The sequence below is a fragment of the Pinus tabuliformis genome, chromosome X, assembly GCF_031772625.1.
Source record: "Pinus tabuliformis cultivar Carrire ecotype Pingquan chromosome X, CPIR1, whole genome shotgun sequence".
In the NCBI taxonomy this organism is placed as follows: domain Eukaryota; kingdom Viridiplantae; phylum Streptophyta; class Pinopsida; order Pinales; family Pinaceae; genus Pinus; species Pinus tabuliformis.
In genome coordinates this window covers 1,592,898,746-1,592,926,400 of record NC_142308.1, presented here as the reverse complement: position 1 = coordinate 1,592,926,400, position 27,655 = coordinate 1,592,898,746, and the positions used below count along the sequence as shown (strand labels likewise).

At 39.5% G+C, this 27,655-nt stretch overlaps 1 protein-coding gene across 2 annotated transcripts in view; it reads left to right on the top strand.

The window, feature by feature from the left end:
• The first annotated feature begins 16,979 nt into the window (after positions 1 to 16,979).
• LOC149146114 (GDSL esterase/lipase At5g45910-like) overlaps positions 16,980 to 27,655 on the top strand; it is a 76,623-nt gene continuing 65,947 nt past the window's right edge. The window contains exons 1-5 of one of the 2 annotated variants that reach the window (XM_089448172.1): positions 16,980 to 17,301; positions 17,428 to 17,622; positions 17,755 to 17,903; positions 18,148 to 18,424; positions 18,743 to 18,965. In XM_089448172.1, the coding sequence (XP_089304298.1) occupies positions 17,046 to 17,301; positions 17,428 to 17,622; positions 17,755 to 17,903; positions 18,148 to 18,424; positions 18,743 to 18,965 (1,100 nt within the window). In that variant the 5' untranslated portion in view covers positions 16,980 to 17,045. Of the gene's footprint in view, positions 17,302 to 17,400; positions 17,623 to 17,754; positions 17,904 to 18,147; positions 18,425 to 18,742; positions 18,966 to 27,655 lie in introns of both variants that reach the window. The other variant, XM_089448171.1, reaches the window with a different exon arrangement.

Sequence of the window (27,655 nt, the reverse complement as noted above, 5' to 3'; positions counted from 1 at the left end):
GAATAGAGGAATAGGACAAAGGGAGAGTCTGTGCACTATTTTAGACTCGAGGTTTTCGGGCAGATCCCTCTTTGATGTCATTGTTGGTTGAGACTCTGTTTTGAGCTCACCCTCGTAATAATCTGTTCTTAAAGACTTAATATAGAGGTCGACACTAAAAGCTGGACCAGGAGACGTAGCCAAGAAGTCTAGTGAACTCCTTGATTATTTGTTGTGTTGATGTGTGTGTCTGTTATGTTTTCTAACTTCTCATTGTCTATATTATTCGCAATCTTTTCGATCCATTGCACTAAGTAATATAGGCATTCCTGCACATGAGTCTATAATACCTTAATATTGATTTAAGATCTCAATTGCAGATCAGGAATACATCTCTTTGTCATAAGTGAGATACTTCCAGACTGTTTCTGAAAGTATCTCACTGTGATATGGCACTGGATGCCCCTATTGAGTAAGGACTGCCCTAATAGCATAGTTAGAGGCATCTGTCTCGATCTAAAATGGTTGTTGCAAGTTTGTTAATCTGAGCATTGGTGTAGAGTAGAGGTGATGTTTCAACTTTACGAATGCCTTCTGTTGAGATTTATACCAAAAGAAATTTTCTTTCACTCCTCCTTTGGTGACTTGACTCAAGGGCTAAGTGATATGAGAGAACCCCAACACAAACCTGCGGTAGAAATTGGTAAGACCCAAAAATTTGTGGAGCTTTGTTAGAGTGGTTGGGACTGGCCAATCCCGAATGACTTGGATCCTGGATGGATCCATGTGCACCCCCCGTTCATTAATAATGTATCACAGATACTAAAACTAGGTCATGCCAGAAGTGCATTTCTCCAAATTGGTACACAGCTTGTGTTGCCGCAGTGTTTGGAGAACCTGTCGGATGTGGGGGAGGTGCTCTTCCCAACTCTAGCTAAAGATCATAAGGTCATCCAAGTATACCACTACAAATGATTTATTGAATGGAAGTAAGATGTCATCCATCAGCCTCTTGAAGGTTGCAGGGGCATTCGTAACCCGAAAGGCATAACCAACCATTTGAAAAGGCCCTCCTTGGCTTTGAAGACAGTCTTCCACACATCAGAGGGTTCGATTGGTACCTAGTGATATCTAGACTTCAAGTTGGTCTTGTTGAAGTATTTTCCCCCTTGATTTGGTCCAGAAGGTCATCAATCCATGGGATTGGGTACCTATTCCGGATAGTGATCTTGTTCAACGCCCGATAGTCAATACAGAGTCTCCAAGTCCCATCCTTCTTCTGTATCAACATGATTAAGCTCCCACAGGATGATGAACTCAACCAAATGTGACCTTTCTACAACAGCTTCTAAATTTGCCTCTTGATTTCATCGTTCTCGAGAACGAAGCGCCGATAGATTGGTCCATTGAGAAATGGTGCACCTGGGGCCAGATTGATGGAGTGCTTGACCTAACAATGCAGAGGCACCCTTGCGGGGGAGGTGAAGATGTCCTTTTACTCCTCCATGACCTTGTTCATCTGTTGTTTTCGTGCGGAGGGGCCCTGTCTGGAGGTCATGGCCACCGTCTTCTTCTTTCCTTGAGGGCGTATCATCAGGAAAACAAATTTTCCAGTTTTTCAAATGAGCTTACTGCATTATTTTGCAGTAACCAGAGAGATGGCGATAGGCGGTGCTACCTCCATTATCCTGTACAACTTATTTCCTAATGTAACAATAACAATGTGAGGCCTTGACTCATACGCAGAATGTCGCTTCCACAAGCATGGTTGGCCAAATAATACATCACAAACATCAAGGAGAGCAACGTCACATAATACTTCATTTGTGAAGGGCTTGATGTTGTATGGAAGGTGGCATTTTTGGCTCACATATAGATCTCTTCCTTGGTGAAGCCACCCGATGGTGTACAGTTGTGGGTGTGCTGTGCTCAGTAAGCCCAACCGCTTCACGACCTCTACTGCAATGAGGTTCTTTTGGCTCTCGCTGTCGACAATGAACTATAGCAGGGAACCCTTTACCCACATCTGGGAGTGGAAGAGATGCTCCTCCTCCTCTGGATCTTCAGGTTCCTCCTTCTAGATATTTGTGGTGGCAATGGTGGCATTGGGCTCCACATCAATAATCTGCTTCCCTTTTTCATTCCCCTTGTCAGGTTCTAGCTCAGAGTCCTTATTTGGCTTCATAGTGTTGTCCTTTGCTTGTGGCCTTGGCAAGTGGTCCTGGGTCGTCCCACCTTGGCTTTGTCCTTTGTTCTGCAGTTTGGGGGCACCTTTCCCTTGCTTCAAATTCATAGATCCAAAGTCTCGCTTCTTCTGTTTAAACTTTTGCTCAATCTTGATAGTGTATCAGTACGCCATGCCAAGCGAGGAGATGTCCAAGAACTCCATCTCGTCCTAGATGTATCTATGTAGGAAGCCGCAGTACTTGAGTACCAAATGTTTCTCAGAATCCTTGATACCCAATTTCGTGCGAAGGGTATGAAAAACATTGGTAAACTCTAACACATCTTGGTCCCTTCCCTACCATAGTGTGGTCCACTTTATGTATTTGTCCTTGTAGCTCGCGATAGGGTAGTACTGCTCCTTGATGGCATCCCGGAATGAATTCCAAGTGGGAGCGGCTGAAAATAGTGAGGTCGTATTTTCATCCTTCTGCTCACAATAGGTTTCCCACTAGTCCTTGACGTGGGGGGCGTCTTTGAGAAGAGAAAAAGTAATCTTTTCCCAGCTGGAAAAATCATGAACAAAAAAATATCCTCCTAGCAGATTCAACCATTTATCTACACTCTCTGAATCTATTTGGCCCTCAAATATGGGAATTTCAAAGTTTACTTGTACCTTAAAAGGTGTGGAGCCTCTAGAGTGGTTGTTGGATGTAGATGCGCCACCGGTGGGCAACCATTGAAGGATTTGGGCAAAGTTATCCATCATCATGTTCCTTTGTTTCTCGAGGGCCTCCTCGAGCAATATTTTGATAGGATCTCCTGCTCCTTCATCTTTCTTTTCTTCCCCCATGGGAGGCCGTCAGGATTTATGAGGCTGGTCTTGTAAATATTCGACCAGTTCGATCCCTAACTACTTATATCTCAACCTCGTTGGGGACATGCAAAGGAAAACAGAGAAAGAGCAGACCACTCTAATACCATTGATCCGAAAAGTATCCAATACGGAATGACCCTATCCCACTCTAAGGGTGATAGTACCTCAGCAACAATCAAAGCAAAGCTATCTAAGATTTCTTCTTTATGAAAGTAAAATAGGGGAGAAAGAGATCCACTAACCGATGTCTTTCGCTAATGGTTGATCCAATCTTCTCTCCTTGCTACTTGCTCCCAGCTCCTTGCTCTTTCACTGGCCCCAGCTACACCAAGATCCTGCAAAATGGCAAGAGAGGGAAACTACAAGAAGCATACATTCATAATTGATTCAAGGATTAGAATAAATCAAATACACAAGTATAAAAATACATCATTGAGACACATGCATATAGAAGAACCTCAAATGCTTTATTAATGGAAGAAGTAAAGTTCAGGAAGTGATACAACCATAAGAGGCCCAATCCAGCATCACCTTCCCAGCAAAAAGAAATCTCCTCTTCACCTCCTTCAAAGCAAATCACCCAATAGTTCTAAACTCAAACCAACAGCAATTCTTTACATTCACAAGATTCCAGCCTCCTTAGACCTCATGAGAGAGATCTATATATAGGAGTTTTGGAGAAAGGATGAGTCAGCTTGAGGCTGGCATGAAGCTGACTAGTGTCCTCTCTCACTTCAGTTATTCTTCAGTTCTTGAGTCCACTTGGAGGTTCTTGCTTCCACTTGGAGATCTAGAACCTCTTACTCATCACCAGTCGAATTCCTTGATCCAAGTGTTATTTTGGAAGCTTCCTGGGCATTGACACCTTGAGGAATGACTGTGCCACATGTCCAAACTCGCCCAGCGCAGGTAGCCTTCTTTGCAGTTGACATTCAACGCAGGTAGACAGTGGGGCAGTTGACATTCAGCGCAGATGCTCAGTGGAGCGGTTGACATGATCCAGAATTGCCTTGTTTTTGAGTGTTTTCAGGTGGAGAACTTTTATTCAGTGCTGTGGTCTGCTAACCTTGTTCCTCTAGGGGTAGGAACAACATGTTTAGGAACTTTGGATCCCTTAGATTATGGACATTTCATGCTTCATGCTGTAAGGCACAAAAATGTCTATAACAGTTGCCCCCTAAAGTATGAGGTCGTTTATCGGGTGAAATGCTTTATCAGGAGGATCCGAAGTTCATTCAATTGCTGAGAGGTGACCTGTAATAAGATACAATACAATACATTATTTTTCATACTGCTTTCATGATCTAGCTGAGGCGGGCATTCCCATGCTCAGCTTTATAAATACATTTTTCTGTACATAAAACAGACAATCGTCTGATGGTAGACTGATAATTTTGGTGAAAATTATCATCCTTTGAGTAGGATGATCATCTGCTGCACATGTCAATGTCTTTATTTCCTGAATATATATCGCAGCCCGGATGGATGAAACTAGATCCGGGGTCTTCAAACTCGTTCGATCTTCACTCTAAGTACAAGTCGATCCATGTGAGAATTGCGCTGAAGTCGAACATGGAAAGACATCGCTTGATTACCGGCCAATGATGTAAACCGTTAACAAGCACGAGAGGAATCATCGATAATGATAATGACCCTCAAGGTACTGCAGTACAATTCACGTGGTGTGAATAAAGGACTTGGCGTCGAACACCACGCAAAATCTTCTGGTCGAAGGTCATTGATGTATACCTGTCGCCAGAAGTGAGAAACTTGCCATTGAGGCATGCAAGCTTCAAAGTACTGAAGGGGTTGTTCCTAGATCAACTTCTTGGATAATGAGCTGAAGTCGACAAGAAGCGATCCGTCAAAGGAGGGCCTTAATGAATCCCACATCAGTGACACATAATGGAGCTAATGATTGTGATGGAGGTGAAAACGATCTGTGAAATATGATTCAGGGTGGCGGTCATGAAAGGATGAAAGATGATGTATGGTAGTGGATGGGACACGGTTGAATTTTTCTGAACAACATCTCTTGAACATATAACGACACTGATGCGATGGATCGGTAGCATTACCCCAAATGTGGATGGTTTGGTGAGACCATGGTGATGAGACCGGTGAATGAAACAACCCAACCCGATGTGGTACGGAGGAAAAGTGTCATGTTCAAGAGCGACTTGCTACCATTAAAGCTTTGAGGTTCTCCCAATTTTTCCCCAGTCATTTCTGACCAGTACCTCTTTATTTTTGTCAAGCTTGAGGAGGATAACATATGCTTGTTCTATAACCTGCCCTTCGGGCAAGCCCATCGCTATGTTTTAACGAGCCTAGCGATAGGGAAACTCGTTCTCGTCTAAAGACAAGTTTGTCGCTATTTAATCATTTTAACGAGTCTAACGACAAGGAAAACTCGGTCCTTTTCATTTTTAGAGAGTCTGAAAAGGTACATAAAGTTAACTCCACAATTCCTTTTTCGTCATCTAATCCCTTAAGTCCGAAAAAGTATAAAACAATACAAAAGGGATGAGTTTTCGATATCTTTTAACGAGCCGAATAAAACAAGCGCTCGATCTTTTTGTGCAATAATCCCTCAGGTCCAAAAAGATTAAAATCTAGAGGACGGATAGCTCTTCCGGTCCTTTTAACGAGCTGGAAGGCCAAAACTCGGCAATATTTTCATATTTTACGAGTCAGATGAAAAGAGCTTAAAGAAGACTCGTCTTTTGAGGAACGAGTGATAAACAGGGATAGTAGCAGATTTCAGGTACAGGTTGGAATTTTCCAATCACGGCAGTGTCACAAGGATGGCTAGGTGAAATCACTCTTTGCAGCTGTTCCTCAAAATGGGTAAACAATCGGTGAACGATCGGCCAAATGGAAAGTGGAGGTGGCAGGTGCAAACACGACCAAGGCTTTTATGGCAGATAAGGTTACATACACAATAATCATTTACCGGAATAGGTTCATTTTTTAATGAGCTTGAATGCACCAAACATTGCTCAAGCTTATGTTTTATTTTTTAACGAGCATGAATTCCGCGTTAAAACTGCTCGGATCTTGTGTTTATTTTTTAACGAGCATGAACTTTATGCTAAAACTGCTCGATGATAAGTTTGCATGCCCCCAGCATAATAACGCAAATCGAGGTGCACGCTCCCCAAGCTTCATTGCATTCAACTCAGTGGTTGGAATGAAGGTTTACCTTTGAGAAAGGGGATTTGTTTCATTTTTTAATGAGGTTGACACAAGATAAGAACCGTCCTCGGCGTCCAAATCCATTAGATGTAGAAGGTTTCATATTCCACTGTGGCCACTTCCGCCAGATTACTCGGAGGTGGTAGGGCAAAAGTACCCATTAAGGCAGGGTCTTTTAGGAGACCTACTCCGATATTTTGGAGCGAATGACTGCTTCCATGGATTATCGGAATGCTTCCCGTAACTTGTGAACTGTTGGGGAGAAAAGTTTGTTGGTCGACGATTGTAATTCCTCCTTGGAAGGGAAATGCAATCTTCCTGAAGTAGGTCGACACAACCGCGGCCATGGCATAGATCCAGGGCCTTCCCAGTAGGATGTTGTAATCGAGGTTTCCATCAATTACTTCAACATCAATTCCTACTGTTTTGCCCCCCAGTTCAACTTGCAAGTTACTTAAAATCCCGTATGGAGTGTATGATCGTCCATCAAATGCTTTTAACGTCGTTGAAGATTTCGACAAGGGTGGTGAGCCTAAATCTTTCCAGCAACTCATCGACATAAGACATGTAGATGCCCCCTCATCAATAATTGTTCGATGAACAGTTTTGTTGAGGGCTTTCACTTGAATAAGGAAAGCTAGTTGAGTTGGTAATTGAGGGTCATATCCTTTATGATCAAAGGCCACAAGATTGGAATCTATTGGGCCAATCCCACCTATTGCTGATAATAAAGCTTGCTCTTGGGAGAGGCAATTTTGCGGTACCTCAAGTGTCAACATAGCGGACGGCGATTGGGCCAGGTCCTCTATCTGTGCTATTTTTGCACAAGGATTAAATGTCGATTTGTGTACTGCTCCCTTTTGCGACTTTATCATTGGCTCAGGGACGATGGGTGGCACAACTTCGGTCAAAGTTGTTGTCGAACTACTAGGTTGTTCATTAGCCTTGTTGTTCGACAGCTTTGGATTCCTGTAATCCTTATTCTTCATCAAAGCATCATTTTGCTGCTTTGATACAGACAACATAAGCACTTGGGATCGGGAAGCATTTTGATTAGCAACCAGATTTTGACCTGGGTTGGGAAACGGATCAGTCAATACTGCTGGGGTTTTTGATCTCTTAAAGAGTTTCTTAACTTCAGCTATATGTGGACAATCTTTCGTCCAATGATCCTCATCGCATATATGACACCCTGCCGGGAGTTTCCTTTTTCTCCCTTTCTTTTTCTTCTTGCCCCCTGGTTGCTTCAGTTGTTTGCCCTTGTCGGTCGACATGGCATTTACTTCTGAGGCAAGAAGTTCTTCATTTGCATTTTGACTAGAAATTTTGTGCTTTCTAATCATGCCATCGCTGGTGTGAGAGCCATTGTTTGATTTAGGAGGAGAAGGAATTGAGAATTCCGGTCTAGGGGCGTCAGGTATTTTGTCTTAGAGCGTGCCGGACTGAGTATAGACCAAGTTCAGATATTGCGCACGAGCAATAACCTGCTCTTCCGTTACGACTCCCCCCTTTGCCACATCTTTCGTGATGGCAGGAAGTAATGACTTGATAAACCATTCAGCTAATAGCTGATCGGGAACGTACGTTTTTACCATCCTACGACGACGTCGCCACTCATGTATATGATCAGATATGTGGGTGGCAGTCGTCTATTTGAAGTTGGTAAGGAGTTCTGTTCCCGTTTCATACCTTATTGGTAATTGAAAATGGGTTAAAAAGGTTGTGGCTAAGGTACTGAAGTTGTCGAACGAAGCTCTAGGCAATTCAATGTACCATTTTGCCGCTGGACCCGTTAACGTCCTCTGAAAGAGGCGAAGTCTTATCGAATCATCATTCAGGGTGTTCGATGAACACCATAGATGGAATGTCATCACATGATTCGACGGGTCTTCACCCGGATTTCCATTAAATTTAGGAATATCTGACAGAAGTTTATGTGGAATCGCTGGCCACCAAGGGGCATAAGCAATTGGATCATTCGTCAGCCGGTTTAGATCTGGTAATTCTAGAGTTGCTACAAAGGGCAACTGTTGATTCAGGTTAGGCGAAGCATACCCAGGATAAGATGGGATCGCCTGAGCAATGGGTCTTTGAAAACCAACATAATGTTGGCAACTTTGACAAGGTTGATGGGCATAACCATTATAGTATGTTTGCCCATTACTTACAAAGACTTGTTGCTCAGGTCCTTGATATGATTGTTGGAATGGCGGTTGTTGAGATTGAACCAGCTCTGGTTGTTGGACCATTTGCTGCTGACCAATACTGGATGATTGACCAAGATGAGGAGTCACAGTACTTGTTTGAGCCTGAGTCGCTCCAGATAAGGAGGCACTACCCTGAGATTATGATTGAGTCGTTGAGACAAGAGGCTGTTGTATTGTAACCTGAGAAACCTGGGGTTGACATACAACAGGTAGCGCTTGTACTTGCGACGCATTCACCATAGCAGGTGTAGTGGTAATATTCGACACAGGGTGTACTGGTTGCATTGAATATACAACCCCTGGTTGTTGAGGCAGTATTGGTACCCAACCGCTGGATGTAATTCCAGTTTGACCTGAACCTTGTTGTAAACTCCCATATGGTTGTTCTTTAGGAGGGAACAATGAAAGAGCATACTGCCCTCCATATGGTGGAAATCCAGTACTTAAAGGGTAATTTGGCCTTTGAAGACACATTGGATCAATTTGTTGAGTTTCAACATAAGAAATACCAGATGATAATCCAGATGAAGAAATAGGAACTAACCATGTCGTCGTCCCTGATGGGAGTCCGGCTTGTTGTTGATAACTTGCCAGCTCAAATGGTATACCGACGTACATCGTTGGAGTAGCAGCAGGAGGCTCTGTTGTTGCTGTGTCGGACGACACAGTCCTAGATGTCGACGGTTGTTCAGACATATTGAGTCTATCCAATAGATTGCTTAGCGATTCTACAGGAACTTCACTGGTGATAGACTAACTTCGAAGATCAACGAGGGAAAGGTGATGATTATTCCGCTTAAAATAAATTTTAACGACGCTTGGACACAACTTGCTTTTTCAATTTTAAAGAGTCGAGAAAAAGCTAAAGATGACTCTAGTCTCCTTCGATGTTTTAACGAGCCCGAAGTGACAAATGCTCGGATGGACTTTTTCTGTTATAGAGTCTGAAAAAGGCCAAAAGAAACTGCTTTGGAGTTCTAGGCAGAGGGTGTGCCAAACTTTTCGCAAAACCACAGAATACGTTTTACGGTACGGGTAGTCAATCTTCGTGAATGCTGTGTTCACTACATTGCGATCAGTAGGGCGGCCGACACGTCTTCCTATGGATAAAGGCTTTATTCCTATAGGGGTCTCCCAATATATACGCGACGGTACGTGGGAGCACAAGTCCGTATTGATACTTATCGCTTCACCGTGGAGGAATCACCCAACCACTCAACGGTAAGATATCACGTTTAACGACGCCGGAACACGTCTCTAGCTTAGACCTCTATGTGTTTGCGTTATGTTTCAAAGCGTTGTTATGTAAATTCAATTTATTTTAGGTTGATCTTGTTTAGCAGTTTGCCTTTATGGATCACCACGAGATGTATGGTACAACTCCTAAATGCAGTCTAAAGATGATAAGCAAGCTTTTCAATCTTTTCAACATATGAAAATCTTAACTACTGAGAGAAAAGAAAGACATCATCTTTTCACACAGATCATAGAGCACACACTAATGCACTTTTTCCTAAATCAACATGCAAGCTGTCAAAATGCACATGCACAATGCAGGTATTTATTTTCTCTTTCTTAATGTTGATGTACTACAAAAAGAAAGCTGTTGTATAATTTTGAATTTAATTTCAAGTGAAAGCAAACAAGCTTTTGTCCAAAATCAAAAGACACCTTAAGATTTACTTGTTTCAACACTAGAAATACATAAATTCAAACCATATGGCGAAAGCAAAAGCTCAATCAGCTATGAACAGCAAACAAACTAACTCTTAAGATCAAAACGACACTTATCACAGGTCTAGATCTAAGAGGTCACAGCAAGACTAGTTCACTTTCGTTATGGGAAACTGCAAATGATATAAGAAATACACAAAGAAAAAATACAGTTTCTTTATACAACCGAGGCGGAATAGTGGCAAAGAAAGATGGTTTCAGATAGGTACATTGACTGATAACAGGCAGCAAAAACAGGGATGAAAACAGGGCAACAGAAAGCAGAGAACCCCAGTTGCACAAGGCCACACTGGTTCAGCGCAGGTAGAACACTGTCAGTTTGACATTCAGCGCAGGTAGCCCCTTCTGGAACTGTGATGAAATGCAGACTGCCTTCACAGTGCCTGCAATGAAGAGAGAAACTCTCGTTTCTCTTGGTTTCCGGGTTACAGATTGCTAAAAAATCAACAGTTTTTGGCCAAATAAAAGCTACCAATCAAGTACACACTAAAGGATGAAAAGGAGGATGAAAAGCTATCACTAAGAGCTGTTCAGAGTCCTTGTGGATCAGCTCTTCAAATCATAAACATGCCCAGAAATTGAGCTAGAGTAGCTGCCCTCTACTTTGCATTTGAAAGATCCAAATGCAGTTCGATTCGGTACTCCCTGTGTTTAGGAAATGAATAGCAAAAACACAAACAACCAACAAGATACGATCCCCAGTGGAGTCGCCAATTTGTTGTTGGGAAAAGTATCCAATACGGAATGACCCTATCCCACTCTAAGGGTGATAGTACCTCAGCAACAATCAAAGCAAAGCTATCTAAGATTTCTTCTTTATGAAAGTAAAATAGGGGAGAAAGAGATCCACTAACCGATGTCTTTCGCTAATGGTTGATCCAATCTTCTCTCCTTGCTACTTGCTCCCAGCTCCTTGCTCTTTCACTGGCCCCAGCTACACCAAGATCCTGCAAAATGGCAAGAGAGGGAAACTACAAGAAGCATACATTCATAATTGATTCAAGGATTAGAATAAATCAAATACACAAGTATAACAATACATCATTGAGACACATGCATATAGAAGAACCTCAAATGCTTTATTAATGGAAGAAGTAAAGTTCAGGAAGTGATACAACCATAAGAGGCCCAATCCAGCATCACCTTCCTAGCAGAAAGAAATCTCCTCTTCACCTCCTTCAAAGCAAATCACCCAATAGTTCTAAACTCAAACCAACAGCAATTCTTTACATTCACAAGATTCCAGCCTCCTTAGACCTCATGAGAGAGATCTATATATAGGAGTTTTGGAGAAAGGATGAGTCATCTTGAGGCTGGCATGAAGCTGACTAGTGTCCTCTCTCACTTCAGTTATTCTTCAGTTCTTGAGTCCACTTGGAGGTTCTTGCTTCCACTTGGAGATCTAGAACCTCTTACTCATCACCAGTCGAATTCCTTGATCCAAGTGTCATTTTGGAAGCTTCCTGGGCATTGACACCTTGAGGAATGACTGTGCCACATGTCCAAACTCGCCCAGCGCAGGTAGCCTTCTTTGTAGTTGACATTCAACGCAGGTAGACAGTGGGGCAGTTGACATTCAGCGTAGATGCTCAGTGGAGCAGTTGACATGATCCAGAATTGCCTTGTTTTTGAGTGTTTTCAGGTGGAGAACTTTTATTCAGTGCTGTGGTCTGTTGACCTTGTTCCTCTAGGGGTAGGAACAACATGTTTAGGAACTTTGGATCCCTTAGATTATGGACATTTCATGCTTCATGCTGTAAGGCACAAAAATGTCTATAACACCTAGATAACATTTTTGATACCACTTCCACCACTGCCATCTCTCTTGGTCCAAGTAAAGGGCTCCCACATGTAGTTTGGTCCCATCTTCACAGATATCATTAAGGGAGAAATAATGTTCCATTTGTGCTACCCATACTGCAGGGTTAGAACCATCAAATTTGTACATGTCCAACTTGGGTGTCCAGTAGCTCTAAGAGTGGTGATTTCCATGGAAGTGAATGTGATGGATGGATTATCCTTCTATGCGTGTATTAACACTAGGCTTCTCCCTACGAGACGTATTTATAACTTCTGCCAGTTGTGAGATATGGGAAAAAAAATTCGCCTTGAATTCCTCGAATTTTTTCTCAAGTTTGCCAACCTTCGTGACTACCCTTTTCGCAGCCATAACTTGAAATCTAGTACCTAGCATACACCAGCCCCAGTGAAAATTTTTAGCTTACTTAAGAGTAGTATCCTTGGGAAGAGGGCAAGTTCGGGAGTCTAGTGGAGTGGGTCACTTGAAGCCACATCGGGAAAAAAATTGGGACCGTCGAAAAATTGGGGGCTTATAAGTGAATAGTACCACTGCGACCAGCTCTTCATCATGGGCTAAGTCTCAATACTGCAGTGGCTAAATTCCAGAAAGCTTGATACTGCCAAATATCCGACGAAAATCAGGCCCAGTTTGTAGTAACAAAAACCCCAAGGTCTTCGTACTGTCGAATGTGTTACGACAATCTGATTTGGACTATGGTGGCCAAAACCCTCACTGCATAATGAGTCTGATATGTGTTGTGAAAACCCCAACTACTAAATCTGATCTGTATGGCGGCGGTAGAACCCCAACTGTTGGATCTAATCTAGATGGTGGTAGTCGAACCCCAACAACTGGATATGATCTGGAAGATAAGGTAGAGGGCGATCTTCAAATAACAGAGGGAACTATGGTCATGAGGAGTGTCAGGTGCTACAGATCACAATATAAGCAGGGGTCCAACAATAGTACTCGATCCAATCGTTCAAGGTGCTAAATAAGGAGAATTTACCATACCCTCAGTTGTACTACCCGACTACCCTATTGTACATGCGAGTAATCTCCTCAAGTGTTGTTCTCAGTGTATTGTAGCAACAAGATGTCTGACGACTTATCTAAGGATAGGTTTCATGTTATCATAAGGGGCTTCCGATATACCCAAGGGTACGTGGAAGTGCAGTCCGTGTGCGGTTCTGTCTAATGTGCTACAAATCGAACGGGTACCCATAGGGGTTACAAGGGAGTCCAACAAGCATGACCACCTCGTGTAGTTCTTGCACGCATGCCTCCCCAAATTTGCAAGTTTATGCACTCAATGACAAATCCCATGAATGTCTCTAGCCTAAAAAACCTCTGTGAAAATTGAAGGTACAACTAGCCCTAGAAAGTGCTATGATACCACTTGTTATACTCTTGACCTAGAAGAAATCCAAAATATGAGAAATACGAATAAATATAGCTCAAAACATAGAATTATCACATGAAATGTGACAAACTGCAAGATATTTTATCATTTAGAAGTATATTACAATGTTCACTTGCCTCTTCGAGGGGGAAACCTCCAACAAAGCATAGCTCAAATACAATAAGACGCACTGATCTTTCCCTTACTAACTAAGACTATTTATAGCTTAATGACATCCAAAACCATAACTAGTAGTGGTCCCTTGCATAACACGGGTTAACCACATTATTTATTAACTATGGCCCGTTTACAACTAATTGTGGTCCCTTTTCTATAATGCGGCTCAACCACTTACAATTATTATTAATGCGGGCTTTATTGACTCTTTAACTAACTATGACTCTTACTTGGCCCATTGGGTTTATTACATAAATAAAGGGGTTAGGATTGGACCCTAACATTATTAAACTAATCATGACATTATTTTCAACTTTTGAAAATACTTACAATTAAAATTTCACCCATATAAAGTCTTAAGAGTTTGATTGAAAATATGTTTAACATAGAGTACAATGATATGATTCTTAAACTTTATATTATTTTTTTATTTTATCTTATTAAAAAAAGTAAATTTTCATTTAAAATTTATAAATATAAATTTTGTAAAATAATAATAATTTAATTTAAAGTTGATATTGTATATGTCAAATTGATTGATAATGAATGAAGTTTTAGTTTTAGAAATATTTAAAAAAATTTACACAAATTTTCTCCATTTTTTTTCCTGGATTAGAAGAGCGCTTCATTAATCAAAAAAAAAATTACATGCAGCCTCGCTTTTAAAATTCCAAAAATTATTGTTTATCATAAAAGGATTACAAATATTGGTTTATCAACCAAAAATACTAGCAAATCTACTAATCAAAAGAAAACTATCAGAGATTGACAGTGATAGTAATTATAACAAGAACATACTTATTTTTTAAAGATTCAAATGAAAACTTCAAGTTTTTTTTGGATTGAGGGGGGAATGTCTTTGACATTAGCATGACTTTCAATGCCTTGACTAATTTTTTACCATCTTCGTGGATCAAGACTTTAATGCTTTTGTGTCCTTTTTTCTATCCTTGTAGACCATCTCAAGTGATCTTTGAAAGATTGCATATGAACTCTTCAATAGAGATTTGAAGAACTCAAACCAAATTGAGCATTATCTATATGACCCTTGGATTTGACATATTCTTTGTAAACAATATTGAAATGATGGCCTGACATGGATTGTTGATCTCTATCAAGGTAGGCTTTTGTCAGAGCAATCAATAGATGTGGATCATCCAAGCCCATGTCATTTGGGAGGTCTTGAGTCTCACCGTCTTCCATTATTGGGCTAGTTATCTCCTTTAGTAAAGAATTTTGCTAAATACCTTCTAGATTCTTTTTCTTAGGCTCTGTTGGGGGTGACAAAGATTTGAGAATATTTCTAGGAGTTAGTTGGGGATTGATAGATTATCTTCTTGCATTGGGGTCTCATCTAGAGAGGAGAGAGATGCAAACCTGATTCCAAATCTAGGGTTTTAGCCAAAACTTGGCCTCCCTAAGGTCTCAAATTCCTTTTCCTTTGGGGGATTTTTTCAAAACCCTCTTGCTCTTTATGATTTAATTGATCTGTTGGTAAATTTTTTGTAACCAGAGGACAATCTCTAAAAACATGTCCATATTGTTGACAACACCTGCATCTAAATGAGACATTTTTATAATAAAATGTTTGCTTCCATAGATTATCCCGATAATAAATGTTTACTGAAGTTGGAAGAGGCCACAAAATATCATATAGACATAGATTCTTACACAGGATGTGTATCTCCCTTTCATAATTGCCTCATAAACCTTAACAAAGCTACTGATGACATTGTCAATAACTTCAAGGTTTTCTTCCTCCGAATGTTCCTATGGAAGAGAAAAGAACCAAACCCCATACTAGGGCAACAAGGAAGTTTTCCTTCTCAAGATTGTACTGCTCTTTCCAAAACTACATGAAAAGCCCAACATTATTAAAAAAGTAAGGCCCTCAAGCGAAAACTCTCATTCTATTTTCCAAGCTAGAAAAAATTAATGTGAAGAACCCTTTTACCACTAGTTCCAAATCTTTTTCTCCCTTGAGGTTCCAATTATTTTGGATCCAACCCATCAATGACTTTTTAGAGGGCCATAATCCAATGAATTTGCTTATTAGAGCATGAACCTGCATATATTAGAAGTATTCTACAATCTTGTTGGATTTGATCTCATGCTTTGGATCTTGCACTCTTTTTGGCAAACAATGGCATTCAATTTTATTTTTCCAAAATGCTCTAAGCAATGATTCCTTTGAGTGTTGTCCATGTGCAATAATTCCTTTGAGTGATCTCCATGTCCTCTAGTCAAAGCTTTGAAAAAGACAAGAATGATGAGGAATTTAAGAGATAACTTAGTAATTTAATATTCCTACAAACTCCTAAAACAATCTCACTAGAAAAAAGAAAAAAAAGTTAATCCCCTCTTCAAAATTTATGTAAAAAAAATATTTTTTTAAAAAATTAAAAAATTCTTTAATATTATCTCTCTTTTCATTCTAAATCCATAATCTTTCCTAACATATTCTTATTATTAATTAATAAACATTTTGGAAAAAAAATATACACAAATAAATTGCTCAATTTTATTTTAAAATTCTAAATCCATAATCTTCCAAACATATTCTTATTATTAATTAATAAACATTTGGGAAAAAAAATATACAAATAAATAAGTTGCTCAACTTTATTTTAAATTGATACCAAAACTGTTCTTTTCAATGTGAGGCCAAATCTAAAGGGTGCCTTTCCGTATTTAACTTTAGTGTGGGCCTGGCCTTGTAAATTTAGGAAAAAGTTAATTCATTAATAAATATATTTGGTCAAATGATTCTTGCGCAGAACGGTGCACACATCGTAAAATGGAATCCGTCGCACAAAGTCACATGTTTTCTGAAAGGTAGATATGTATTCCTTTTTTTCAAATATATTTTAATAAAAATATAATAATAATGATAGTATAATTTGAATATTAATATATTAAATCAAGCCAAAGGCACATGTTTGGTGAAAAAATAATATGTAATGTTTTATTTTGGATTATAGTAAAAATAAAAGAATATCTCTGGAATCAGTATAAAAGTTGGGATTTAGTGTATTTTTTGGATTTGCTTAAAAAAATTGAAAATTTGATTTGTCATTTAAATTAGTTTATTTACGGTGTATACTCTGAAATTTTTTTTAGTTGATTTAAATTGTGTAGGGTTATTCATTTCAATAAATTTTCATAAAATTTTAGAAAAATTAAATTCAAGAAGAAAAAAAAAAAAAAAATTAAACCTAAAATAAAAAGAAAATTTCCAAAAAATCTAAAGACAACTGGCAAAACTGGGCTAAATTGAAACCTGAGTCTCACTAAAGACAACTGGCAAAACTGCGCTAAATTGAAGGCTGGGTTAGTTTTACAGTGTTTGGTGCACTGGCCCCGCATGATATACAGGTAATGTATAGTGACTGTATCGCAGCAGAGCATACTATTAGTGGATTCCAGGCACGGCAAATCATTGTCCTGAATCTTGATATAATTCTTCTCATCTTCAATACAATAACGATAGTCAGTGGTTTGAGAGTAATGGAGTTCACAGAGATTACTATTGTATTCTGTGTAGTCATAACATCATGGTCTCAGCTTTCTTGGACCGCTTATGCTTCTTGTTCCACTGCTATTTACAGCTTTGGAGATTCGCTCGCTGATACAGGAAATTATTTAACCTCAATAATATCAGATGGTTCTAAACCAGACTTCGATAATCTGCCATACGGCAAAACATATTTTGGCAAGCCGACGGGCCGCCTTTCCGACGGCCGACTAATCGTCGATTATATCGGTATGTTCTTCGAGCCTTTTCAAGGAAAATTTGTGAATGCTTTACAGATTCATGAACGACTGGCTTACTTTCTTTGGTTTTATTTTTTAATTTGTATAGCAAATGCTTCTGGTTTGCCGCTCTTAGATCCATACCTCAGTAATACGACTTCAACATTCGAATGCGGAGTTAACTTCGCAGTGGTCGGAGCCACGGCCTTAGATCCCGATTTCTTCACATCCAGGAATATTGAGTCGCTTGGGACTACATTTTCTCTGGACACGCAGATCCAGTGGTTTTTATCGCAAAGACAGATATTTTGTGCAACTTACCCAGGAACAGGTTCTCCTTCGTCTTCTTATTAAATATTTTCATTTTGTTTTTGAAATAATCTCATCGGTTGCCTTATTAACCTCCAACTGCTATTCGACTCGATTTCTGACACTTTAATTGATATTATTTTTAAATATGTAGCCTGTAACAAGCATTTTGCAAATGCATTGTTTCTGATGGGGGAGATCGGCGGAAACGACTACAATTATCCATTATTTCAGGGACGGTCGATGAAAGAAGTCCAAACCTTTGTCCCTTTAGTCGTTGATAAAATCATAAAAGCGCTGCAGGTAAGCGACTTTATCCAGGTTACTTCACATAAAGCTTAAGCTAAAATAAGGTCAAGTAACAGCATTTTTTAATTATTTTAAATTTCGAGTTGTATCCACCGCAACCTGCTAAGCTAAATTGAGGTAAAACAATAAAGATTACTTAATAAATTCAACTTTATGTTCTCTCCACGCTAATCTGCTCTAAACTATTATTTTGCTTTGCTGCAGCCCTTGATTGCACTATTATTTTGCTTTGCTGCAGACATTGATTACAGTGGGCGGCGCAAGAAAGATTTTGCTCCAGAACAACTTGCCGATTGGCTGTTCTGCTGCATACTTAACACAATATGCTACAGGACATGGAGAACCCCTGGATGAAATGGGGTGTATGCCGAGATTTAATATTTTTGCACAAAACGGAAACGATCTTCTTAGGGCTCGAGTGGAAGAGCTGCAAGCGAAACATCCAGATGTTAAATTCGTCTTTGCAGACTATTACAACGCAGCTCTCTCAGTCTTACAGTCTCCCCAATCTTTCGGTATGAGATACTTTTGATATTCTTCTGAGTTTTTCAGAAATTTCGGGCGTAGTTTAAGGAAGCAATTTTTGTCCAGGAATGCCGGCCATACGATTTGAGATTAGACGCGATCATGCAATGTTTAGTTATTTAAATTCTGTTATTAATGGAAAATACATTTAATATTTTGGGAAACCTCAAGAATATTTAAATTATATATAAACCTAATAATTTAAAACTCCAATTATTCTGTTTTAATCAAATTTCGAACAAATGCCCGTGCCAATATTTCGACCCTCATGTTTTTTATTTTTATTTTGGGTGAGCTGAACTGTGCAGGATTGCAGAAGAATGTTTTAGTGGCATGTTGTGGAGCAGGTGGGCCGTACAATTTCAATAACAGTATACCGTGTGGCCAGGAAGGAGCCGTTTCGTGTGCAAATCCTCAGCAGTATTTCAACTGGGATGGGGTTCATTTAACAGACGCTGCTTACGGCATGATAGCAAATTTATTTTTGGACGGAACATTCACAAGCCCGCCCCTGAACACGCTCTGCTCAAGGTAGTACACTCAACCCTAAACTAACCAGATATTTTTTTTGTTCAGAACGAAAAAAGCGTCAGAAATATAAGAGTCCAAAAAATTGATACATCTGAGATGGTCTATAGTTTATAAGTCAAATTATGTCTTATATGCTAGTATGATCTGCATCGATGATAAAACGGAATATCAAAATAACTACATAACTACTTATGTCCTATAACCAGTACAAGAACACATACATAAACCAGTACAAGAACACATAGTATAGAGGAGCATTATGAAAAAATAAAATAAAAAAACATATGCAGATGAGACAAAGTTATAAATCATATGAGACTAAAAATCCTGAAATGTAAATTCATGGATCTGGAATGTTACTCCCTCCGAGGATACTAAATTTTTAGCTTGGCGGAATTGTGCATAGGAAAAGGATACTGAATTTTTAGTTTCTCGGAATTGTGGTTAGGTAAAGTATTTTAACATATTTTTTTGTAAGAATACATCATATAGAATAGCTTCATTTGAATTAAAAGAATCGAGGTTCAAAACTTTGGGAGGGTGATGTCTTGGTTGAGCTATAAACCTTTGGGGTGATGTTGATTGTTATTTTGTGCTGGTTTAACTCCTGTCGCAGAGGAGGTAGTTTTTCATCGTGTCCGGTTGGGCGATACCGACATCAACGTTTGGCAGGAGTATTGTATGTGAATGCCAAGTATTTCTGTACAATATTCTACATGACAACTGTTGGTAGTCTTTATCGTTAACGGCCAAGCTCCGCTAGGCACCATACACCTTGCACGTGTGACGTATGTGAAAACTTGCGGAGTTCACAATTTCGCTCATATAAATCATTTTTATATGGAATTTGTTATTTTTAGTGCAGTGTTATTTTTTGGAAGTTTTTTCGATTTAATTTGTTTAAAATTTTGTAGGAATTTATTCAAATTACAAATTTGATGGGTAATCTTTATACAATTGAAGTGTCTTTGAGGTTTTTCAAGGTGCTGAATCCATTTATACAATAAAAAAAACAATTTAAATAACACAAATTAAGATTTTACCTTAAATTTTTCTATTTAATTTCAATATAGAAAAATCCAAAAAATCTCACTAAAAACAATTTTTTTATTTTTAAAAATTATGAATATAATAGTGTTTGAATAGTTTTTTTATGATTAAAATAGATTCAATACTATAAAAAATACCTGACCACCCAAAATCCTGGAACACCCAAAATGTTAAACTTAAACAGCTTTAACCCAAATTTCCTAAAATTTCTACTGAATTTTTACAAAAACATACCCAAATTTTCACTATTTTCCTTACAAAATTGTACAACACTCAGAACACTCTACAAACATACATGACAACAGTCCGTTAAGGTGTATAGCGAACTGTATCGTTCATGACCTTTTGGCAGTGACCATTGACCTTTGACGTATTAGGAAAGTCAGAAAGTCGTTAAACGGTCACATACCACTCTAAAAACATACATGACAACTGTCCGTTAAGGTGTTTGGCAGTGACCATACACCATTGACCTTTGACGTATTCGGAAAGTCGTTAAACGGTCACATACCAAGTTAATTTGGGCATATTTTTTCATGTAGTTTAAAGAGGCTATAATTTTGTTCAAAAAATAATAGGAATTTTGATAAGATTTTAAAAAAAATTGGCAGGATATTTTGAAAATCCAGGTTATAGTTATCAAGTTTCAAGATTTTGGGTGCTTCTGGGGTTTTGGATGGTACTGAATGCATTTCTGGCGTGAAAAAAAAATTTAAACTCCCATGATCAGATTTTCGACAAAGAAAAAAGTTTGTCAGATTTTGGCCAGAAATATTGGCCTTGGTAGACAATGCTATATTTTTCTGTCAATTATGTTGGAAATTGGTAGATATTTCTTAAAATTAAAATTATAGAAAATTAATATGTTGAATAAATTTATACAATTAAAAATAGATTTTTAAATAATTAAAAAGCATAAATTTATCATTAATTTTAAGAAAAAAATCTAAAACAAAATATAGTTATACATAATTATCAGTGAATTTCAAACCCCTGAAAATGCATGAAGGGTTCACCTAAAATTTTGAACAAACATATGTTTTTCAGCACAAAAAAAAAAACTATATATTTGTATTCCATGATTGATATACATACAATGACTATGTAACTACCTGTTGATAAACTGTAGATATAAGACATATCCCAATGTTGATAAACTGTAGATATAAGACATATCCCAACATTGAAACTGACAAAATAATGAGATATTCCAAGATACATACTCGGAAGCTGAGCGGAAAGCTGATTGGAAAACATATGAGATAGAGCTCAAAAAGATTCAAAAAACTGCAGTGTATGATGCGATAAGGAAGAAGTACCTATACTGCAATAAGACTATCAAATATGCATAAGACAATTATAAGATACCAAAATTTCTACCATATGTTAATGCTATATGTCCTGAAAATGGAAATCCTGGATCTAGAAAATATTGTTGTCTGCCTTTATCTGCATTCTCCATAAACCTTGGGGCAAGGTTAGACCCAATTTAGATAAAGCATCAACCTTTTTGTTTTTGTGCCTATTAATATGAGAGATAGAATAGTCCTTCCTGTTATTCCAAAAAGCTGCTATCATGTCCAACCATCCGGCAAGGTGAATGTTTTTTACGTTTTGCTTTGACAAAACATGATCAGTTATTACCTTGGAGTCTCCAAAGATTTGCAGTTTTGGAATATCAAGAAAATTGCTGAAGGAGAGGAGACCCGCTAAAGCCACAGCTTCTGCTCTGTTGTTTGTCCCCGGACCAGCATTCCAATAGATTTCTATAGCTTGTGCATTTGCTAATCTGATGAAAACACCACATGCACAAATACCTTGTTGGGCAACACCGTCAAAAAAAGCACATGGTGTTGTCCAAACAGTGGTCGACTTGGATCTACTTCCACTCTCATACCTGTCGATTGAAGACTCATAATTCCTTCCATTAATGTTGTTGTTCTTTCCATATATATCGAGAGCATTATATAGGGCTATTATAGAATCGGTGACAGAAGAACTTGTTACCACCTTTGAGCTAAAAATTTTGCCATTCCTCCATTTCCATATGCCCCAGATAGCCAATAAAGGAATGGCTCTCCATTCTTTCTTCATGGTGCTCCATACTTTAAATGCTTCAAAAATGGATGGAAAAGAGCCGAAGGAGAAACAAAGAGAGCCGCAAGACTCTGCCAGATTGGCCGCACCTGTTGACAGTTGAGGAATAGAAAATTATTTTCAGAGCTTTCTCTGCACAGCGGACATATGGCTGGCCCGTGCCAATTGCGTTTTTGTAAGTTTTCCCATGTAAGATTCCTATTATAAAATATCAACCAAGCAAAAATGATTATCTTGGTGGGGCATCCCGATTTCCACAGTGTGGGAGGGAAAACTTCCCTAGGGATATCGATCTTAGAACTTAGGAGCTACAGATAAACATGATTTACCTTCACATTCATGGAACCATCCATACCTCCCCAAATGAGCAGGTCTTTATCTGCCAATCGAAAAATCCCATGGCCATACAAAGAGGCTAAAACAAATTCCCACTGTGCCTTCATGTCTCCACAGAGTTGCAATTCTTCCGCGGTTTTCCAAATGGGAATGGCTCCTTCCCATTGTCGGATGGCACTGGCCCAATAGAAAATTCCTCTGTTATGGAGCGCTCTCAACAAGGGAAACTTGAATCTTGCCCGCTCCTCCCACAAACACGTCCCTGCCTATCAAGATCTGAGAGCCTGTCTGAAATTTCCAAATGATGTTCTTTCTAAAATAAGGTTCCAGCCTCTTGAACCCTCTCCAGATAGCCGATCCAAAAGGGGATCCAATATGATTCTTCCTAATCCAGTATGTCATGTCCCTGTTATACATATATTTTGTGCGAATTGCCAAGCTCCATAATGAGTCGCCCATGACAGCCTTCCACATCGATTTGCATAAAAGAGCTTTCCTGAATTGTGCCAATTCTAAAATGCCCCATCCTCCCAAATTTTTAGGCCGCGTTATTGCAGATAGTTTGGTTAAATGAAATTTATTATGATCTTTGTCACTTCCCCAGATGAAATTGGCAATCATCCTGTTCAAATTTTTGATAATAGCAGTTGGAATGAAGAACAAGTGCGCCCAATAAACTATCGTTTGAACAAGAACAACTTGTGTCAGGGTCATCCTACCACCTTTGGATAAGCACAAATTTTCCCAAGCTGCGATCTTCTTGTAAAATCTATCTATAATCCAAGACCAATCCGCCACCCTGTAACCTGAAGTTTTCAATTTAAAACCCAAGTACTTAAGCCCATTCCGAAGTGGAATAGCTTGTATGTTAAAGAGCTGAGAAAGAAATCGGATCAGATCCCCACTTGTATCTTCGACATAGAAGGAAGACTTCCCTTCATTAACAATCATGCCTGTTGCACTTTGAAATCTTCGCAATATTTCATGAAGACAAATCCATGTTGTCCTGCATAACATTGCAGTTAAAAGAATATCATCGACAAAAAAACTGTGAGATGAGTATATACCTCTGCAAATAGGAAGTGGACGACATGGATTTTGTTGGGTCGCCTTCTTGATATGGAGGCTGAGAGAGTCCATCACTAATATGAATAAGAGTGGGGACAAGGAGCATCCTTGCCTAAGCCCCCTGGCAGCTTTAAAAAAAGGAGAGGGTAATCCATTGATTAGAACAGCATAATTAACCTCCTCCACACACGCCATTATCCATCTTGAGCACCTGTAATTAAGACCGATCCTGGCAAGAAGACATCGCATGAATCCCCAATCCACGCTGTCGTACGCCTTTCTTAAATCTATCTTCAATACAACAGCCTCCAATCTCCTTGTATGAATAGAATGAAGTGACTCTTGAGTGATGGCCACCGCGTCCATAATATTTCTGTTCTTGAGGAAGCCGTGCTGCTCTGGGGTTAAATGCATTGATAACACACTTCTTATGCGAATAGCAATGATTTTGGAGATTGTCTTATATAAAACATTGCATAATGAAATTGGTCGATAATCTGAGAATGTTGTAGATAGAGGCTTTTTTGGAATCAGAGCTATGTATGTGGAGGTAATACGGTGATTAATGTAGCCCTTTAATCTTGATTCCTCAACCAAGTGCAGAATGTCATCCTTGAACAAATCAAAAAAATGGATAAAGAATTCAATGGACCACCCATCTGGTCCCGGACATTTATCCTTTTGGAATGATTTCATCGTGGCCAGAATTTCATCTTCAGTGACTTCTGAGAATAGGGTAGCATTTTGGTTTTCATCAAACATAGAGGGGTATAGATCAATGCCCCAAAGGATATCTTCAATGCAACTTCCGATCTCTCTGCTATATGCCTTTTTGAAGTAATTAACAGCTTCCCGAGTTATATCTTCTTGAGTATAAACAGATTTACCAGCATCATTCTTTATTTCCCAAATCATATTAGCCTGCCTTCTTCTGTTTGCAAATCTGTGAAAATACTTTGTATTTTTGTCACCTTCTTTGAGCCATATGGCGCGACTCTTAAGACGCCAAGTGGATTCCTCCTCTGCTAATATCTTTTGCTTCTTTTTCCCAAGTTCCCATATTCGTTTCCGGATATTTGAAGATATGGAATTACTTTTAAAACGAGTGGATAAGATTTGCAATTCTTTATCAATGTCTTTCAGCTCCTTCCTGTTCGATTCCGCTTTGTCACGCTGCCATTTTTTTACTTTGCTGCGGAGAAGTGCCATACGCTTAATAAAGTCCAGAGACTGATGCTGAGGCGAACTTGTGTGATGCTTCCACGACTCCTTAATAAACTGGTTGAAATGTTCATCCAAGAGCCATGTACAGTTGAATTTAAATGGATAGCCAAATTTACATCCGATATCATTCCATTGTATATATATTGGCTAATGATCAGATATGTGCTCAGGGACAATTTTCATCATTGGCGGACCAAATCTTTCTATCAGCTTCCTGTGAATGATATATCTATCCAGTCTTTTAGCCAAGAATGAGTCGCCTGACCGCCCGTTATCCCATGTAGGTCCCCGACATACTAGCTGGATATCTATAAAATTATTTTGGATAATTGCATTTCGGATCATGCGGCCGATCGGATCAATTTTCCTGCCATTGCCCCAGGTTTCGTCAGTACACAAAGTGCAATTAAAATCACCTCCTATCAATAAGGAATCGATATCCATGAGCTCAGATGAAAGAAACTTTTCCCAAAAAGGATAACAATGTCTATATGGGGCGTATATATTTAAAATATGCACCGGTTCATGACAATCTCGAAAATATGCTAAAATTAGAATGCCAGCAAAACAATGAAATGCAACAGCTTTGATCCATTTAGGGTCCCAGATAACCGCTAAGCCTCCAGACAAACCTACAGCGTCGGTAGCCACCATGTGCCAAGAAGGAAACATCCTTCTAAAATAAGAGATGGTTTGTGCTCGATCATGCATTGTTTCTTGGATTAGAAGCATTCTGGATTTAGTGGAGCAAAAAAGGTCCTTCAGGGCCATATATTTCGGGCCGGCACCTAGGCCCCAAATGTTCATGGATAAGATGTTATACATTACAGCCATCAATGGGCCGGCATGCTCTAAGAGGCCCTCTTGTGGAGAATTCTTCCTCGGCAATTTCTAATATAGGAATGTCAATCAGATTAAGTTCTTTGGGAGACATTGCCTTCCTACCTTTTCTCCCACGAAAATGCCTGCTGCCCCGTTTATCTTTTCGCCGGACCGTTATATTCCCTGCCGATCTAGGGCTGATAACTGGGGATGGGGATCGATCAGGTTTGTGAATAGTGAGGGGTTCCAGATTTAATGAAGCCCTTTGTAACAGCATATCTAAATCACATTCAAAGGAATTGATCTCAGAAGATCGCGGGGAGTTACATGGGGTGAATGATTCACATATAGCCTTCCCTTTTGGATCGGCTCTATGCATCCCAGCAGGAGAAGGGATCACAGAGGGAAGGTGGGGTAAGTTGACAGGAGACTGAGGCGAAGAAGAAATATAAAGGATGGATTTAGATGGCCTAGCCATCGGCGGTTTCTCCATCGTCGGGGTAAGGGAAATGGTTACATCAAGGGAGGGTTCAGGAGGATATGGGGGCAAGGTGAGGCCCAGCGGCGGAGAAAGCAAGTCATTGGATGGTCAGTGAGGGTGCTTAGGAGTATGGACAGATCGAGGGCGGCTTTCTACATGTGTATCAACCCGCCCCAGTGGACTAGCAGAAAGTGACCGCAAGCGTTGGTAGCCAGAAGATCGATTGGTGGATTTTTGATTACCATTTGAGCAAAGAGATTTAGGATTAAATCCCCGGAAAGGGTTAATATTGATATTTTGTTCCAAATGTTCACTAACAGATGAGACACCAGCACATTTCTCTGCTGTAACCTTGCTTCTATATCGAACAGAATGTCTGCAGGGGCATTGAGGAAGAAGGTGGCCAGTCCTATGGCACGCCGAGCACCGAAAAGGTACTCCCCAATAGTCTAAACGCTGGTGGACATTAGACATATTCCAATTCAAATCAATCGATTCAGGAAACCCACCCCTAAATCCCTTCTCAATAAGGACCCATGCGACCCGCTTATCCTTTGCGCCAATACAGCAGGGGTCGACGTAGATGAACTTCCCAACAGCATTACCAATTTTCTCCATAGATTCCTTATTCCATAGTTCGACAGGCAATCCCGGCAGCTTGAGCCAAATGTAGCTATTCTGAGGAGTGGATCTAAGAGGGTTGAAACCGATGTACCACCTGTGCAGAGCCAGAAAGCTTCGATCCCGGACCCAGGGCCTGGAGAAGATAAATTCTAGATCATGATCCCGAAGGAAGTGAAAACTGAACCAATTGTTCATAAGTTTGACAATGGTAGGGGCATATCCAAGAAGGGAAGACCATTTCGCTGCAATCCAGCTCCGGAACTGAGACTCCTCCATTGACGGAAAATGCCAGCGACCCACAAGGGCCTGCTTTTGCAAACTCGATATCCTGTCAAATAATAGGGGGCCATCCAAGTTGATAGCTTCAGGCGACAGAGTTGTTTTAACCGGCTTGTAATGTTTGCAGTTCGGGGGGTGACTCGGTTCATCACCGAAGGATGACTGTTCCTTCTGAGTAGGCGGAATAATATCCTCACGCAGCGTGGCAGCCAAAATATGTTCCATAAACCTTCATCATCAACCAGTGATACACACTTTTTATATATAAATAATTAGAGAAAAGTTTAAAGGTAAAGTAGATTGATCAATAAATAACCTTAACGCATAGCCACAAGTGTATAATGGGGTAGATTGAGCCTAACTTCCAAAGTAGAGGTGCACTTGCACTTCGCTTTGAATTACTGTATGAAGGGGCAGCACTTGCACTTCGATTTGAACCACTGTATGAAGGGGTAGATTGGGTCTAATTTCAAAAGAAAAAATGTATTTCGTTTTTTTCTTAATTTGCCCATAATATAAGAAGATATAAGCAATATCAAAACAAGTCTCCAGTCTTGAATTTTGGTGTTTAGAATAAATTTACAGTGATCCCACCCTGTTCAAATAAAATGAACATAACTGTGATATGATTTGAGTCGAAAGTCCACTTAATCTTCTTTTTTTTTTTTTTTTTTACGCAGATTGAGCCTAACTTCAAAAATAGAAGTGC